The sequence below is a fragment of the Haplochromis burtoni genome, unplaced genomic scaffold, assembly GCF_018398535.1.
Source record: "Haplochromis burtoni strain Fernald_Lab_line unplaced genomic scaffold, NCSU_Asbu1 Contig_516, whole genome shotgun sequence".
Taxonomy (NCBI): Eukaryota; Metazoa; Chordata; class Actinopteri; order Cichliformes; family Cichlidae; genus Haplochromis; species Haplochromis burtoni.
Genome location: NW_024582877.1, coordinates 202,048 through 221,302, shown reverse-complemented (window position 1 = coordinate 221,302; position 19,255 = coordinate 202,048). Strand labels below are relative to the sequence as shown.

The following is a 19,255-nucleotide window of genomic DNA, read 5'->3' as shown; positions in this document are numbered from 1 at the left end:
TGCCCTCTTCTGTTTAAGATAGGTCAGTGTGACATGGAGAGCCATGGTGATGGCATTCTCTCTGGATCTATAAGCTTTGTAGGCTTACGCTACACAGGGGTAGAGGAAGGGTGGATATGTTCTTTAATGCCAAGCACTTTGACATGATGGGTTTCTGAGCCACTAGTCAGTTAGACATCTGATGCTCATAATGTACCTCATCTCATGTTGTTTTTGGTATTGTTGTTAATATTGTTGCTGTGCTTACTGTTGCATATCAACATAACCTATACTGTTTTTTTTCTATACATATATTAAAATTACACTGTGGTTGAAGCATCTCGTAACTGTTTTGTGTGTCTATAGCTTCAAATTAGTAACTACAAATGGATTTATAACCACCAGTGTTAGGTCCATATATTTATAGATTAGCTACATTTAACAAGCTATTCTAAAAATCACAAATATTCTCATTATTGACTATACTCTTTTGATGGGTACTGAAAACGAGCTTTCATATCTGTTTGATGTTATGTTTGTGTGTCCTCTGTGCAAAAATGGGAGAAGAGAATGGAAAAAATTGCTCACAAAAAGCGTGCCCTCCTCCTCCACCACCTCCTCCACCTCCTGTGCATCATCTCTGTCATTTTCTATTTCCACTCTATTTGTCACCCTTTCTCATCCTTCATTCTCAACTTGTGCTTCACCCTTCACCCTCTCTCACATCTCTGTCTTCATCTTTCTAGTTTTCCCACCTTTTTTCAGCCCTCTGGAGAGAACATCCTACAGGTTGCTGCACTTACTGCCTGCCGTTTGGAATGCTAATGTGGTCGGCTCATGCGTGACACAGTGACCAGAGTGAAGATAGCTTGAAAGGAGGAGAGAATTGGGGAGTAGTAGGGAGGGAAATGAGAAAGCCAGAGTGAAAGTGAGAGAGCATAGGACCTCCGGGTTTTCAGGGGAGGGAGGGGAAGGTGAATAACAGAGCAGTAGAGGGGAGGGATGGAGGGATGTGACGTGAGCGAGCGGGAGTATGGAAACTGATCATTGCAGGCAGAGCAGCGCTGGATGATTTTACTCTCCCTCATCCTCTCTCTCTCTCTCTCTCTCTCTCTCTCTCTCTCTCTCTCTCTTTCACCACCCCACATCCCCTGTGATGCTGCTCTGACCAGACTCTGCCTCAGAGAAAAACAAACACTAACCCATCCACATACTCATACACTGACAGGAAGCAGAGAGGGCTGCTGCTGCTCCTTCCTTCCTCTTTTTCTTACACAGATACACACTCTTCCACTCCATCTAATTGCACAACACCCACCTTGCCTTGCAGCTAAGAGAAGATCAAGAGGAGGGCACGGCAGGAATGTGAGTGAGGAGCTGCATCTGAAAACGCCTGCCCAAAAGGACTCCTCCCTCATCTGTCTTGGTGATTAACTCCAGATCTGCAGCAGGTGAGCGAGGCATGTTGAATTCTCATCTGATTCCCTGTGTTGCATGTCGCAGTGGCCACTACCTACTGATTCTCTGTGTCAAAGCATTAGTGGTGTCTGAGCTAAGATCTTCTCCAAGTGGTGTGTAACACATGGTTCTACATGTTATCTCCTCACTGCACTACTAACGGACAATGAAGCTTATCTGATAACATTTGCAGAGCTGGGTTTTGTTCAGAGGATGCCAGCTGAGTGTTTTTGTGGGGATGCACTGCAGTCAGGCAATGCCGAAAAGGAGGATGATTACAGTGCAGTGCGAAGCAGGAACGTACTGCACACACCAGTACTATATTTGAGATTGTATCTCTGTGCTGGAATTAGACTCAGTGGAGATCTGATATAAACAACAAGATTTCCCATCAGCTCCTTTTCTTTTCTTTTTTTTGCTGCCTGTGCAAAACATTAAGAAAGACAGTGCAGAGCGTTTCTAGTTTAAGCTCCAGAGGCAGATCAAAGTTTATGTGAGGGAGGCTGATTCCCACGCATGCAGTGTGTTAAGGCAGCAGCACCGGTGGCTTCATATTGTGTTGCTTTATCTTGGCTATATAGTGTATATAATAATAAAGACACTCAATTAAGTATATAGGCTTGATTTAGCCTATCACCTCTTCAGAGTAACTGTGGCACAAGCTTTCTGAACATTCATTCATATGCGTATTTACACACACACACACACACACACACACACACACGCTTCCATGATCTTAGATATGATTTCAAACTAAAGTACACAAATTCATACCTCATACCAAGCACATTATTGTATATTAAATATACACAAGCGTACAAACACACACACACACACACACACACACAGTTATTCTCCACATGAATGAACACTTGTTGATCCAGATTTTCAGTTCCCAGTTATTGGGTCAAATGCTTCACAGGCAATGTGAAACACACGCACACATACACACACCCACACAGATGCCTGAGTGACACCTACAGAAACATCCAACTGCATCCACATTCGTTCCACAAAAATAAAAGGGAAAGCAAGGTCATGTGGATCTGAACAGCAGAGCTGTGATGTTGGCTGAATTGGTACTACTTCAGAGATGTGTTTGCATTGCGTGGCAATTCAGTATTTGCTTTAATTAAAGGGCAAAAATCAGCGAGGCATGTTATCCATTCTCTGATACGATATCTAATCCTTCTGAACCACATTCTTAATACTCTCCTGTCAAACCTGAAATTAATGTTTGCACACCTTTGTTTTACATATGATTGATGTTCTGTGTTTTGCCTTTGCTAAGTGGAGCACAATGCTTTACATCAGCCACAGAGTCTGACACGTTTTGTTTGACATCATGCTTTAAAAGCTGTTATAATGCAGACAAAAGTACTGGTGAAGCACAAACATTGACGCTACTTAATTTACCTCCAGTGAAACCCTGGATGTTGGACTCTGCTCAAAAATGGAAGTACCTGCCTACAAAAACCCATTTAGCCTGAACTTGATCACGTTGTCTTCATAGCAACCGCTCAGGATGATGTTTTGAAGCAGCACCAAGGCGGATCTCTAATCTTTTAATGTCCAAATTAGGATTTCTTTTTTTAAATACAAGGATCCCTCCACTTGTTGCAGACATTTCGTGATGTAACCATTTAAGCAAAACAGATGAGCTGACTTTAGATTCAGGGCTTATTTTGCAGTGCTGCACATACATCACACCCATGGTCGAATTATGTATTTTTTTAACTGGCTTTATTTTTGTAATCTCTTTATTGAACTGCATATTCCAAGTGCAAGGTTCAAAACCACCAAAGCAACGATAGGCATGAATATACTGTAATATCTGAGTTGTGACACAAATATTACACTTCCTGGGTTGATAGTTTTTAATTTTCATAAATTGAATTGTGAATAAATGGGACTAGATATCACTTGTTTGTTTTTTAGTGTTGGGACTTGTTTTCTATGTATAAAAAGATCTAATTTTTTAATGATAGTGTATTTTGTACCAACATGTCTTAAACTTTAAATTATTCATCCTGCTCTGGCTAACAAACACGAATCTCAATGCTTGAAACACCAAGATCTAGCAGAGGAAGAGGGACATTTTAGTTGAGATGGCAGCTGCAGAAGGAGGAGCAGGCAGGAAGAAAAAATGTGCTCTGATTATCAGAGGAAAAATAATGTATCTATTTCTTTATTGCTTTAAAATGTGCCAGCAAATGTTTGCTTTCTCCAGCTAATTAGAGAATATATGTAATCCTGTTGTGTCTTATTCAGCAACAAAGCTGTTGCGTCTTACCAGCTTTGCTTTTTGTACTGACATTATGTAAAGAAAAGATGTCTGTGGGGGTGAATCGGGCTGATTTTGATGTCTTGTTGTGTTCCAGTGTGAGACTCCCTGCAGTGTGTTGCTACACGGGGAATGCACGGTGGATATAGAGACGTGGCCTGAACACAATGAGCAGCCAGGACAAATGGGTCACACTGACCCCAGCTGAATTCGCCTTGCTACAGGAATACACTCAGTGTGAGTAGAGGAGGTACTCTCAGTTTGCATCTGACTGTGTTAAGGAAGCTGTGCTTTTTCTTTAGGGACAATAAGAGGTGACATTACACAGTCTGGTTGATATCTGTGTCCTTAAACTGCAGCCTAAAATGTATATTATATACAAAACTTGGACTTGCAACTGGCGTCTTCTAGTCTTACTGACCATTCAAAGTACTTTCACAGCGCAAACCACTTTATCTGCCTTACATAAGTGTCCAATTTAGAGTCACCAATCAATCTAACATGCATGTATTTAGAATACCAGGAACAGGGAGAAGTCAAAACTGCACACAGGATTGACCACAGCACAGGAATACAGCTTCAAGGTCTGAAAAGACAAACCAGTGCCTTAAACCTGGAATCTTTCTAATGGCCAGCAGGAAGATGACTCCTCTAGTTCCAAAAAAGAAGCTTGGTCATATGGAAGTCTATAGGACAATGACTGTTTGTCATCCTCGATGCCTCAGTAATTCTGATCTCAGTCATTAGTTGCATGTGTTAATAAATACAACATGAATTTTGTAAATCCCAGTTAGAGCCAAAAAGGAAGAAAAACATGCAGAGCCCCTCTGTTTGTCAGTCAGATCAACCTTTTACTCATCACATCCAATTTCAACAGCAAAAATGCTCAGCCTTAATGTGTCACGACATGACAGTCTATGACCAGACTTCAGAACCATGGTAACCTCAGAAAATTTGCTTAGATTCTTCTGAAAAGATGAATTTTGTTTCATTAATTTTTTTTCTTTTCATAATCACAGTCAGGTAGCTTGAGAGTCAATTATTACAAAGTATTTGTGATGATTTAACCTAACAGTAGGAGACTGGAACTTCAGTCTCTTGATCAAATGTTGGTAACTTGATATCTACTGTGTACTTTTTCCATGTTTTGTAGTAGAAATACACCAATATGCTTTCTTGAGAATGCTTAAAGCCAGATTCATTGTCTGGTTTGTGTCTGGTTTATTTAGTTCTTTGTCTAACCAGAGAGGGTTATGAGAATTAAACTAAGGGATAGGCAAAGGAGATGGACTTATGTGCAGTCTCACAAACACCGTGTCACCAAACAGTCATTATTATTCCCTCTCACCTTTTCTTCTGTTTTTCTTTAGCAAGAAGATTTGTTTACATCATACTACTCCTTATTAATTTTTTGTCCTGAAAGTATAAAGTTTTGTCTACATTCTGAGTGCAGGATTTAAGGTGAAAATCTATTTGGTGACATCTTAATAAACTGTAGATCACCTACAGGTTTAAGTTATATACACAGATCCCATCTTTTAAACTAGTTTGTGTTCAACTGTGTTTTCAGCCTACATTCAGACAGAAGTTAAATCAACAAGTTTCTTGATGTTCTGATCCAAACGATAAATAGTTGAAATGTTGAAGTCATGCACGGTGACTCCTCTGTGTGATACCGAGATCTACAGTTGCCATTAAAACACTTCTCTGTTCAGGTCAGCATGAAACATGCTTCTCTGTAGATACGTCATGTATAATCAGAGGAGGATAGGAATATGAAAATGTTTCATTGTTTTGATTGAAGCTTAATGCTGACCTTGGTCTTTGAGCAGATGAGTGAAAACATTTATTGTGAAGAAGCAGAAAACTGCAATTGACTTTTCATCAGCAGATTTTTTTAAATAAAAGAGATACTTGGGATTAGATAACTGAGCCGGTAAGTATACACGGACATTTCCTGTAATTTCTCATCCCAGCATTCTGGAGAATATTGTTCTCTTACTGGGATCTATACAATAAGACTGGGCCTCATTCTGCACTTTATGCTTAGAAATGTTTTTCCTTACAGACAAAATGGATATGCATGCAAAATTACAGTTTCATGAAATGCATGCACCTCCCAGTTTTGTTTTTACCACCATGTTTGTCTTAGTGAACCAGAATCGTTTTAAATTGAAAAGCCTGCACTCTATATTTGGAATCAGCATGCTGTTACTGCCACATTTCGTTTACCTCAGGGTGTATCACGGGGAGAGCACTGAAACTGAGAAAAGCCCGATCACTCACTAGGCCAGTTTTAGTTATGGACAGAGTTGAGCTAATCCCACCCAAACCATCTTCCTGCACAGCCAATTGAAAAAAAGCACAGAAAACACTTCTGATTGGAAAGACAGATTACAGCCCACCTCCAAAGTCTCCTATTGCACAGCCTTTAAATGCAATCAGTTAACACACAGAGGTGCTCTTCTCCCTTAGTTAACCCACGCACTTTAACATAAGGGTAGATCATCACATCATGTTTTTTTTTCCTGCAGTTTGGAAAATGAGTATTTTGCTTCTGCTAAGTCCATAGGAGACTTTTCCATTAGTGCTTCTTTTCTCACAGGCTGCATGGCACTGAGACAGAGCCTACGACTGTGTGACTGCATTTACTTTTCCAGTAGATGTGTGTTGCGCATTTTATTCTTTTTATAAAAGGATATTTTTACTTGTGTACTACCCTGGCAGTTAATGAGCATCATAACAACAAGAAAATAAAAAAATAAATAAAAAAAATAAATAAAACAATCCTGAGAGAGGAGAACCCACCAATTGAACAAGGACTCAAATCAGCATCTACAGGTTACATGTCAGCTGTTATAACATCAGGTCTTTGTGTTGCCCTCCTATTATTTATGACATGGCAGGCTGGAATTGAAAGCAAAGCTTAGTCTGCAATAACTAAGGCAATGAATGTTTTGTTCCCTGAGTGGTTGAGGCCTATAAAGATAAAAAAAAAAAAGAGAGAAGGAAACCTGTTCTTGAGGAATATCACTTTTGTTGTTTAGAAATAAGGTTCTAATAATAATTTACTCTACGTGCCTTTCATATTCAAGTAAATGTGTTTTGTAATGAATTTAAGTCACTCTTAGTTAGTTTCTAATTGGCAACAGGTCGACATAGTTTTCCTTATATAAAAAAGACGAGAATTTAACCTCTGCAACAACAAAAAAATGGCTATCCTGTTTGCTAACAGGCTGAAACATTAAAGCTGTTAGGATAAACATATCCTAGACTGATCCCTCCACAAAAAAGGAAATAGATGACGTATTCTGCTCGAACTCTCTGCTACAAAAGCAAAACAAATATGTTTAAGTATCTCCTCATTAACTCGTGTCACTGCTTTGTTTATTTAATGTTCTCCAATTCACACGTGAGTTTTGAGTTGAGGCAAGTTTTCACTTCGTCACTGGAAGTTCTTGGAAAGCTGGCAGGATTTCAGCATCATGCCTTCCGTAATCCTCCTCATAAATGGAAGCAAAACCCAGACGTTCCCGTGCACTACGCACAAACACATATTCTCTCCAGTAGCATCAAACCACCACGGTAACAACAACAGTGTGTCTGTTAATATAAACTGCAGTGCAGTTAGAGTCGCTGTGGTTAACATCAGTTGTTCTAATTATATAATCTTGACGTTGTAATTGCCTGCTCTAACTTGTCTTGCTGATGTAGAAAACTGAAGCTGCTGAAGCGTTTAATCTTTGTGGCGAGCTATGATTGATTCATTTGCAGCCCAACAGTTGGCTTCCCTGCTCACCAGGCTGCGCTCTGGATTCCTGGAGTTTATGTTACGCTCCAACATGTTGACACATTTCATCATTTGAAATGGTACCAGGAATGGAAAATATGATGATACCTGGCATGCTGCAGGACGCCGTGCACCACCCACGCATAGTTTTGGACAGACGCTGGAGATACGAACACCAGTCACAGTAAATCGTTTAAAGTGAGACAAATTATGGAACTAGCTGTGGAGAAGAATAGTTGTTACGTATTCAGTGTTTCTACAACCTAAGTGGTGTTTTTGTAGTGTCCTTGTGTAACGTCACAGTAGATGTTTCATATGTCAGTTATTTTCAGTCCCAAACAAGACATCTTTTAGTCATTTGAAACAATTTTTTATTTCATTTGCTCTTAGTTTGAATCTTAATAATTAATGCTTTCCATCTCTTTAGCTCTTGTACCAGCTTCTCACTTGGTTTAAAACAACATTGTTCTTTATTCTGTGAAACGCTCCTCTTCTTTTTGGCACATAGTGCATTATGGTGGGGTTTTTACGTGTTTTGCAAATATTTTGGGTTTGAATCATTCAAAACAGAAGAAAGGGGAGAAGGGAAGAAGTATAATAAAAAAAAAGACACATAGTGGTCATAATGGGCAATTATCTACACATGTGTGGAGGCACATGCACGTGGATGTGTGTGTGTGGAAGACAATTTCTGGATAATTATGTTTCAATGAGCTTGGGGCGATTCTTTGTGCCCTCTGCAGCTACAGGTTATTAAAATATCCCTTTATCTGAGCTATAACAATGGACATCACATCCCCTCGCCTTCCTTTTTAATCTCTACTTTTATCTCCCTTGTACTGCATCTCACCCTTCATTCTCATTAAAGTGAGGAGTTCACACTTTCATAACGATTTAATGGCCGTGTGCTGAGGCAGGCACCTAAGATCTGGCTCACAACAATTAAGAGCTTCTATCCATATAATAGATTTACTAATGCAAGTTATGTGGCAGTGAGCTGTTTAACAGAAGGGCAATTATTTACCAAAGAAGGTAAAAAAAAATCCTCAGAGTGTTTATGAGCCTCAAAAACATTACATTTCTGTTCTGTTGTTCCTCATTATTGTGTGGCACAGAATGGTTAAATCATTATCCTGATAGAGAAAACACACTGTAATTCAGCTGTGCCTGCTGAATGTAACAGGCAGTGGATACATAATCACTCTGCTCGGTAATGGTTTTGCGTAGTTGGTGTGCTCATAAAGATGGTCAATAATGATGACACACAGTTAGTTCAGTGTGGGTTGTTTATTTCTAGTCTGTATTGGTAAAATGCGTCCTGAGAAAATCAAAGATCCAAAGCTATTAGTGCAGGAGGTGACAAATTGCTGTCGAGAGGGGAAGAGAGCTCAAATGCAAATGCAAATAGAGACAGAATACCTGCTATTATTAGCAATAACACATAGATTTTTGGACATGTCTTTTCTTCAGAATCTGCAGTGTGGTAAATAAGGTCCAAGCTCTTGTATAGTAACTGGTGGCTCTACAGCAAACTACATCTATTTAAGGTCTGATTCTCTGAAATACGTTTTTTTTTCTATCAAATTCTTTTTATACAGGTTTATTCTTATTTGCTTTATTTCCCTTCCTTAACTGCAAGGCTAACCTCTCAACAGATCAGATGATTATAAATCTGGGGCATGCTGTTCGGTTTCATAAACAGCAGCATAACCTCAGCTTCCCGGGCTGCTGGATTTACCTCATAGCAGGTTGGGATTTTAGTTCTAGAAACATTTATTCAGCTCAAACACACAAGCAGACAAACATATGTTCACTGGACACTTCAGTTATGCCCTGTTGGAACTGGATTGGAGCCCATTTTACCTTGAGAACTGTTCTAATTATTCATGGTACAGATTCAACAAGGTGCTGGAAACATTCCTCAGACATTGGTGCATATCGGCATGATAACACCACACTATTGCTGCAAATCCTTGATGTAAATCTCCTGTTTCAGCACACCCTGAGCTGCTCTAGTAGATTAAGATCTGCTGACAATGTAGTGAACTCACCGTCAGGTTCCAGAAACCAGATTTTCACTTTGCAACATAGAAATGGTCAGCGCCAATACTCAGGTGGCCTGTGGTGTTAGTTGATGCTCCACTAGTACTAAGGGGCACAACGTGTTTTTACATTATTATTACACAACCACATTATTACATCACTACCACCAGTAACCACTGGTACCATTCATGCTGTCTTATTGTTTGCACCCAATTGTAACCCTACCATTCCAGTGCTGCAACAGAAATCAAGACAAAAAGTGAATTATGTGAATTATAACCGCAGCTTCATGTTTTTAAGCTAACAGAAGTGGCACTCAGTGTGGTCCTCTGCTGCTGTGACCTGCTTCAGTTTTTTGATATGTTGTGCATCTAGAGATGGTCTTCTGCATTCCTTGGTTGTAACAAGTGGTTTTTTGAGTAAGGATTGCCTTGCTATAAGCTCGAAGCAGTCTGCTGATTCTCCTCTGACTTCTGACATCAACAAAGCATTTTTGCACAGAGGGCTGCTATTTACTGGATAATTTCTTCTTTTTGGGCTCTTTATTGTAAACCGTAGGGATGGTTGTGTCGAAAACTCCCAGCAGATCAGCAATTTCTAAAACACTCAGATCCACCACCTGATGCCAACAATCATGCTGTGCACAAAGTCCCTAAATCATCTCTAGTCACCATTCTGATACTCAGTTTGAATTTCAGTAGGCCATCTTGACCAATGGCCAGTGCATATTTATCTGTTGGTGACGATGAAAAACAGTAATTAAACAGTAATTACTTATCAACATAAAAAATATCCCTCACAGGCCTTTTTCATTTGTATAAAGAGAGCAGAAAGATACCATACGTGAAGCACAAACTTAAACAAGCTTCTTAATGTAATTTGTAATGTGCACACACCAACTTGTGCTTAGAGAGAAATGTGAGAAAATTAACTTCACTAACGTTAGAACCTGGTATCTGTGGTGCAGCAAATTGATTCAGCAGTAGGGCTCATAAACTCTCTGTAGCATGCAGTAATTATCACAGCAAATCTCTGCCTGATGAAGTTATTTTTGTCCAGTGCTGAGTGCTTAAACAGAGAGTGAAAATAATGAGCCACTGTGGTGATTTCAGTCTGTTTTTTAGTCACAGCAGTCTTTGGCATTTTGTCTCTTTCAGGGAAATGACAATAGTTATATCATTTTTGTGTGGTTCAATTCAGATTTTTAACTTGACATAATGTTTACATTTAATATTTACCCATATCGAGTTGTATTATCATGTAATATATGCTACAAGTGACTGTGACCACAGTTAAAGTGGGCACACCTTCAGCTGTGTGTGCACGACTGCTTTTAGAGAGATAACTAGAGCAGATATACTGTATTCATATTCACATTTACTACATTCACCCACCTTGTCCCCCAACTGCCTATGCTGAGTCTGACTGTCACACATTAGTCTGCACTGGATGTAACAATACCTGTATGCAGTAGCAGTGGCACATCTGTCACAGAAATGCTGCAGGTTGAATTGGTAGTGGAATTAAAATTATCCAGCAGAAAAAGAGCAGCAGAAGGATGAAATCACAGCTGCAGCTGAGGTCCGAGCAACAACCACACCGAGGCACCGCCTCAATCATCAACGCTAGACAAACATCTGCATCTCAGCCAGTGGGTGTATAGAGATTGGTTATTAATAAGTAATGAGCAGTAAATATTTGCTTAGTTTTCCCTTAACTTGAAAGATACAGTAATTTGGCTATACAAATGCACCAGCTGTTCATATGGACTAGAAGGAATACAAAGGTTTTGGTATATTTAAATCCTGTACACTCAACCTCTAACAATAAAATTAGATCATACTGTATATAAATTATTCACACTTGTAGTTTTCTAGCTGTTAATTTGCTACAACTATAAACTGAGTGTTCAGGATTTATTTTTCCATGTCACGACAAAATATAGCGCTTACATCATAAATGAGAAATATTTTTTAAAAATGCTAAAGATGTATCTACCAAAAATAAAAAATGAAAATTATTCAGGGCTATTTTATTCTTCTGTCTGCCTTAGAAGTAGTACCTTATACAAGTTAAGTGTATTATGTTTGTGTATTATTTTATTTCAAGTGAATGCTTTTTCCCAGAACTTGTAATTTACCACATTTTTTACATCTTAGGGGAATTAACCTGATGCATTTTCCTTTATCTAAGTACTAATTCACTTTGCAAGCAGCCTGCATATTTCATTAATGGTCCATCTCTTCCCTGCTGAAAATAGTTATTTGGTATTGTATTTGTTTTAGTATGTTATTGTGACCTTTACATGTGTTCACAATTCTGTTTTATCTAGTTGTTATCCCCGGTTGGTGTTTTCAACTCCTGCCCTGTATTTGAACTTGAGGTACTTTTACAAATGTCTGCCATGCCTGTTTACGTGTCCTGTTAAAGGCCATGGCTGGTTTGTAGTTGTACTAAATGTGGATGATATAGTTAATGAAGCCCTGAATAATAGTTAATATAAAAAATGATCTAAAAGATATTAAGTCAGGTTTCATTCATGGTCTGACCTTTACAGTTGGTAGAGCAGGATACATCTTCACAGGTCTGACTCACATATGGAGGCGTGTCTCCCTGTAGGCATCAAAATGCTGCATCCAAGTTAAATCAGCAATACTGAGTGCATGACGTGCATACCTCTATAGCACTTACAGGTGCATCCACACCTGCATGGGTACAGAAAAAAATGACACCTACTGCAGCTAGGGTAACTCCATGAACCCACATTTGTTTTTATAAATTAAAAACCAGAAGATGCAAAGTACTTTGAACTATATCATATAACCGAATTATGTAGATATCAATCATATATAAAACATAACACAAATAAAGCATGTCTGAATGTTTTCTCATAGACTCAACCAAGAAGCTGAAGGATGTGCTGCAGGAGTTCCATGGAGATGGTGTGTTGGCTAAATACAATCCAGAAGAGGTATGTTCAGTTTATACTGGATTATATAACACATAGTTTATAGTCTATTGTCTCAGGAAATGCCAACAGCAAGCATATATCACACTTCAGCATTTCTTTCCGAAAACATGAGTAAGTGATTTAGAGAGATTTTAAACATGCATACATTTTAAAGATAAAACAATAATCAAGAACGCAACTAAAAAAATGCATACTCAACTACTAATTGCTGCATCATAACAGTTCACAAATCTCTAATTCAATAACAGATAATCACAACTACATAACTGCATTTTCAAAATGTGTGTAAATATGTGATGTGCTTATTTTGTGCATTTTAAATGACATAACCATGTGATACTTCCATGAATATGTCGCGATTCTTTCTTTCTTCAATGCTGCGGAGTGTAGAAGCAGGAAATTCTCAGCCAGGTATCTGCTGTCTCTTCCTCTTGATTTATTTTTCATTTATTGTCTGTGTTTTTCTAGTTTCTCTAATCACTAAATAATTGAACTCTCTTAAGGATTGTAGAAACTTCTAGAGGCAATGCAACCTATTGCAGGAAAATATTAAACCCTTAAAGTGTTTACCACAATCTGGTAATAACCATGTGCGTGAGCAAAATGACATTAAAACAATAGGCTCACTGTTGTATCTGTCTGAACACAACTTGCAAATTGATACAGCTAGCAAAACACAACAAAACAAAAACAGTTGTCATCAAAGCTACATAAAAAGGCATCTGTATGTAGGCCACACATAGTGCAGTAAATAAAAGAAGCTAAAACCCAAAACAATTCAGACATAGCCAAGTACAAAAATGTGCAACATTTTGCAAAATATTGAAAACATGATACTGAAAATCCTCGACATTTCACTCAAACCTGAATTCAACAACTAGCGCTCTTATTTTTATTTTGTTTTAGGAGATTGACTTCCAGGGCTTTAAGGTCTTTATGCAAACATTCCTGGAGAGTGAACTCCCTGAAGAGTTCTGTCAACACCTTTACATGTCGTTTAGCAACAAAGGACCCAAACCCAGTCCCTCATCTTCTGACAAACCTCGAGTCTCTGGTAAGTGTAGAAAAGAAATTCTTTCCCTAACATGCCCTCAGTTCATAAACACAGCATGTTGGTGTTTTATAGTCAGTGATGTGTATAAGAAAACATCCCCACTTGTGTTGCTAAGGTTCAGCCAATATGTCAGTTATTCTCGTCCTTCACTGCGCTTCTTTTGGGGATTGTTATTGTCATCGTAGAGAATGAATCACTTTACTCTTCCTTTGCTGTGTGAAAAAAATGGCGCCGTCACTGTTTCTGTTTTGTGCCATTGGACAATTTATTCAATTTAATGCCAAGTCCAGCCCGATGGCACTCAGTGTAAATTGTAGTGTAGAAGCTGCCAATTGACTTGGCAATAGTTTTGTTTGTTTATAGCAATATACTAATGTCTCATTTGTGTGTGGTAATGACTAACTGATATTAAAATAATACTTAACACTTCAGATCAGTCCTCGTTCAGACAGCATCTCCTGCACTGCCACTTGGCTTTCACACCTCCTTGACTGCCTACCAGCTCAGATAATTAATAATAAAGTCTGTCTCGTGTCACTGAGTGCTAAAAAGCAACATGTGTTTTATCTTCAAGTGACCAGGCTCTCTAGCTCTCATTAGATAAGGTTTTTATGAAGTTTCATTGTCCACAGAGGAAGGAGGTTGGGGTGGATGATTTGAATTTTTGAGACAATAAACTCAGAGTAAGTTGGGCAAAACTGTCCTGGTATTGTTTTTATTACACTTCTAATATTGGCGGCCTTTAATAAATCTTCAATAAAAATGTCAAAATACAAAATGTAATCTTAATTTATGGTTTTCATAAACTGAACAATGAACTTGTATAACCATAATGTTCAGTTTATTGTGGTATATTTCTCCAGTGTGATATCATGACACACAAGGTGACTAAGCAGTGAGAACAGTGTGTATGTGAACTAGCTATTAACTATACTGCCAGAGCTTGAGTTGGCTAATCTCCTGGTTCAGCTTTACTTCATGTATAATAGGTCCGAAAGGAAAACTTAAGCAGATCACTCAAGGTTTAAAAATAAATAAAAGAAAATGAGGGAAAAATATTTTCTCTTCCCATAATAAATAAAAAAGGTGTTTAAACATCTGTTTGTCTGCCTTATAAGAACAAATACATGAAACATATATAAACTTAATAGCAATGTTAACAACAATATTAATAATGAACTTTCTTGTGTGTGTGTGTGTGTGTGTGTGTGTGTGTGTGTGTGTGTGTGTGTGTATGTCTGTGTGTGTGTGTAAAAATAAATACAATTATATATATAATGTCCAAACCAAGAGATTCAGTTAAAACATAACATTTCTGGTACCAAATATTCTGAATTTTTTTGAATACATTCAACCATTTTTAAGATATAGCTTCTTCTTTTCTTTTTACATGCAGTGAACAAATCTGTCATAAGCACTATGTTTTTGGAGGATACCTTTTCTGGCATAATGCATAGATGGAAAATCATATCTAAGACGTTAGTTGTAAGTGTATATTGTTATTTAAGTGGAGAACTTTTTGGAATAATGGGTTGTCTAACAAAAACATCAGCTTTGTTTCATGAAACAAGACAGCTGCACCATCTGTGTGAAATGTCAGCTTCAGATAAAGTACAACTGGACCTCATTCGAAGTGTCCTAACAATAATTACAAAACAAACTCAGAATTGTCATGACTCCCAGCTTTGGGAAAGATAACCTTGTAGTAGAGCTATTCACAAATTTCTGTTAAAACTATGTAAATAATGTGTAGCAAATGTTTGTGTAGGCTTGATTAAATGTAAAATCTTCATAACTACATTTCCTCCAAAAACATTGTATTGTTCCTAATTACTGTGAACTTAAATAACAATAACTAAAAATGATGTGTGATGATGTGTGTGGGCTTTAGTTGTTACATTTGATTTGAAGCACAGTTAAAATAATGGAATTGCCTCCCAGATTTAGACATGTTTCTGCCATTGAACCACAGGAAAAAATGAGTTTATTATAGGAAGGTTATAAAAAAAAATGTTCTCCAGTTACTAGTCTTATTCTGTGACTGGAAATTGAAAACTTTCCTTGTGGGGATTGAGGAGTACTGGAGTACATTTACAGCAAAACAATGAGGTTTCTATAACTGCCATTCTATAAATCCATTTGTAGCCTTACATAGAGACATTATTTTTTTCTTGAAAGTAATACTTGGTTAGCTGGTAGTGCATTAGTAAGTAAACTAATAATCATAAAGAGTGAACATAATATCCTAATATAGTTTGAATACACAGCCTGGTAATTGGTTTGATTCAAAGGTTTAAAGAATCTTAACAGGTTACTGTATTTACTCATGTATTAAATGTAAGTTTAACTCAATCAGGACAAAAGCTGTCCACAGAACAAAAAAACTTAGAAAAATAACAAGAAATATAGTTTACCTAAGGCCATTAACTTAGATTATTCATATCATGATCTTTTGTACATGCAGCATTTGATCACGTTGTTTGCCCCAATTACGAGGCTGTGTGAAACTGGATCAGTGCAGCCTGTGCGAGTGTTTCGATTCGCCCTTATTGATCCAGCATGCTAGCTATAAGCCCTCCCATCACCCTTTGTGTCCATCTAATGACACAGAATGAAGCAAGTGATACGTTTTAAAGAAGAAACTCAGACATTAATGAGAAACCAAACCCAAATTCCTGTTTTCAGGTCCAGTAAATTTAAAGCTTAGTCTTCACAGTTCATTTGGTAGACGGTTGCCCTAATTTGTGTCATTAATAGCGGACCTTTTCTTGCACTTATAAGGGACATATTTTTCTAATGTATCCATTTTCTCTTAAACAACAGAACTTCTCTATTTATGGTCACTTAAAAAACCCAGTATTCTCTTCAGTTCATTGTGTGTCATGACCTATGACATTTATCCACCCATGGGATGAATGTGAGGTCGTTATGGAATCATTATTGTTAAAGTTACCCAATCTTGCTACTCTACTGCCGTCTGAGGAATTTTGCTAAGTATTAACTTTTAATGGCACTCATTTGTCATGATTGATTTTCCCTCTCAGTTAGGCCATTGTAACACTATTTAAACTGGTATCAATCAGAAATCAGTCAGTAAATTAAAAATGCAATAGAAAGACCCCTAAAAATTTGTTTTCAAAGTGACATTAAGATTTTGTTTATTACTTTAAAGGCCCTTCATGGCCTGGGAGACAGTAGAATTGGAGAGACAGTAGAATTCATGTCTCAGCACAATCTGACATTTTGTCATTTTACTTCTTTAACTATTACATTTAGTTTAGGTTATTAGGTTATTATTTTGTGCTGTTTTGACTTTGCATTTGAGTCTTGCATGTCTTTATTGATGTGAAAATGGTTTCTAAGATTTAATCTTAGTGTTTACATTTTTTAGTTTTTTAATCTTTGATTTGATGTTGTGTGTTTTAATTTTGTAAAGCTGGTTTTTATACATACTCCTACAGAGTAGGAGTACAGATGTTACTCACTCCTGTAGGCTTTATTTTGAGCTTTAGTTTTCCCATAACAAGAGAAACATTATCTATTTATGTTTTCTGTTTGTTTTCTTTTATTTTATGTGAGCACAGTGAATTGATAATGTAGCTAACACTACTAAGTGTTTGCCTCTGCCCTACCCTCTCTGCTCACACTGCATTTTAACACTGACAAATTTCGAGTAAATCTGTTCTCATTTGCATATTTTTCTCTTTTTGTTGTCACACTGTGGTACAAACACGGAATATTGAATGAAACACAACCCATTAAGACTAATGTAAAACAGCTGCCCCTTTCAAAACATTTATAACCTGCTTCTCAGCACAGCTAAAATCCCAGTGTTACAGCTTAAAAACAACAAGAAAGAAACAAACAAAAGACAAACAAACAAAACAGCTGATTGGGTTTTTCTACATGTTGTACTTGACTGTAATGTATGTGTTATGTACTATATTGCGACGTTTACAGCATTTTCACTGAACAGCTTAGTTCTCCAATACTCACAAATGAGAGGCTGTCACAGTGGCATTAACCTTTATGTATATAACCACTATAGTCTCATCTTCAGTGGACCAGCTGACCTTTCAAAGGAGAGTGGGACCTTAAAAGGACAAGAACTAAAACAGAGTAAACAGCAGAGTTGCAGCAATGTAGAGCATGAAAATATGTGTCAATTTGTTCATTTTATGCCAAATTATGAGGCTGTAAATAATAAGTATATTGATTTGGACCATTAAACACAATGTGATAGGGCTGAAGTATTGTCATCCCTAGACACCATACACATGCAGATTGTTCTGACTATATGACTGATATCAGACATCCAAACCCAGTAGCTTATTGGGCTAACATTAGAGGTGGCATAAAGGATGTTTTAACCTTTCATGTGTTGGTCCTGCAGGACTAAAGCTGATCAAAGGCAACTCCACCCCTCTGAAGACCCCTACTCTGCCCAGGCCCCTAGATACAGTGCAGCTTAAGGACATTGTGTGTTACCTCTCCTTGCTAGAGGGTGGGCGTCCTGAGGACAAGCTTGAATGTGAGTATCATCCTATATCACATGTCTGGGGCCTATGTTAATATGCAGTAAACATCAGCAGTAATGTGCAGATAGTGATTGTACTTCTCCTAACACTATGCAATATGCAATAAACACTGGGAACCTTGAATATACAAATAAAAAGATAAAATGCATATGCCAAACAACTGAGGTACCAGTAGGCAGAAGAAATGTCACTGGTTGTTAGAGCTCAGTGGGTGAAAAGCAGTTTTTCAGGCCAAATAAGGTCAAACTGAAGCCCAGTGAAAAAGACAAGAGAGTGAGAGGGAGCAAGGCAGTGACTCCTGGCAAAGCGATATCTCTTTGTCTGTGGATGCATGCTCTAGTGTGTGCTTATTAGCAAAATAATAATAAACCACACATGCCTCATATGTACCAACCTTTCTGTTAAGAAACTGTGACTCATGGTCAAAAAATAACCAGTGTTAAAACACATCTCTGTGAACTGAATGAGATCTAGAAAAAGACTCGTAACAGTGTGAAGTGGTTCCTTCTGAATGTGCTTTTTAAGTGTGGGGACAACCTTAAAAAGAACCTTCAGTAAAGGTTTGAAAAATGTTGACCTTCTCAAGCTGTGATTGTGCTCTGAAAAGCTCTCGGTCCTTGACTTGCCTATGGATGTTTAGCTCAGCCAGTTTTTCACATTTTCTTTTTCTGTTTGGGCTTTGATGAAAGATTTGTGGAATTCTTAAATCTAAAAATATTTCAGTGGTAGACTTTTTTTAACGAATACCCAAAGAAGATTTTTTTTTAATGTAATATATTTCCTGTTGCAATAGTAAATGTTCATATAGACCCATTCATGTTTTGGTGAGGATTCAGTGCAGCTTTATTTTTTTGTATCCAGTAGGAGTTTGTCTGTATATAGTCCAATTTCTTTTAAACGACTTTGAAGTATAATTTGAGTGATAAAAACTTTGCTTCATGAGGTAGTCAATTGAAATGGTTTTCCAACAAGATCTCAAATTTGGACTCATCAGACCAAAGCACAGATTTCCACTGGTCGAATGTCCATTCCTTGGGTTTCTTGGCCCAAACAAATCTCTTCAGTTTGATGCTTTTTCTTAGCAGTAGTTTAATAGCAGCTATTTGACAAAAAAGGCCTGATTCACGCAGTCTCCTTT

General features: G+C 37.7%; 1 protein-coding gene across 1 annotated transcript in view; it reads left to right on the top strand.

The window, feature by feature from the left end:
- Window positions 1-998: 998 nt before the first annotated feature.
- Window positions 999-19,255, top strand: part of dgkb (diacylglycerol kinase, beta) — a 77,543-nt gene continuing 59,286 nt past the window's right edge. The window contains exons 1-6 of the mRNA XM_014329174.2: window positions 999-1,430; window positions 3,819-3,958; window positions 12,449-12,525; window positions 12,916-12,936; window positions 13,432-13,579; window positions 17,973-18,110. Coding sequence (XP_014184660.1) covers window positions 3,889-3,958; window positions 12,449-12,525; window positions 12,916-12,936; window positions 13,432-13,579; window positions 17,973-18,110 — 454 coding nt within the window. The 5' untranslated portion in view covers window positions 999-1,430; window positions 3,819-3,888. The remainder of the gene's footprint in view (window positions 1,431-3,818; window positions 3,959-12,448; window positions 12,526-12,915; window positions 12,937-13,431; window positions 13,580-17,972; window positions 18,111-19,255) is intronic.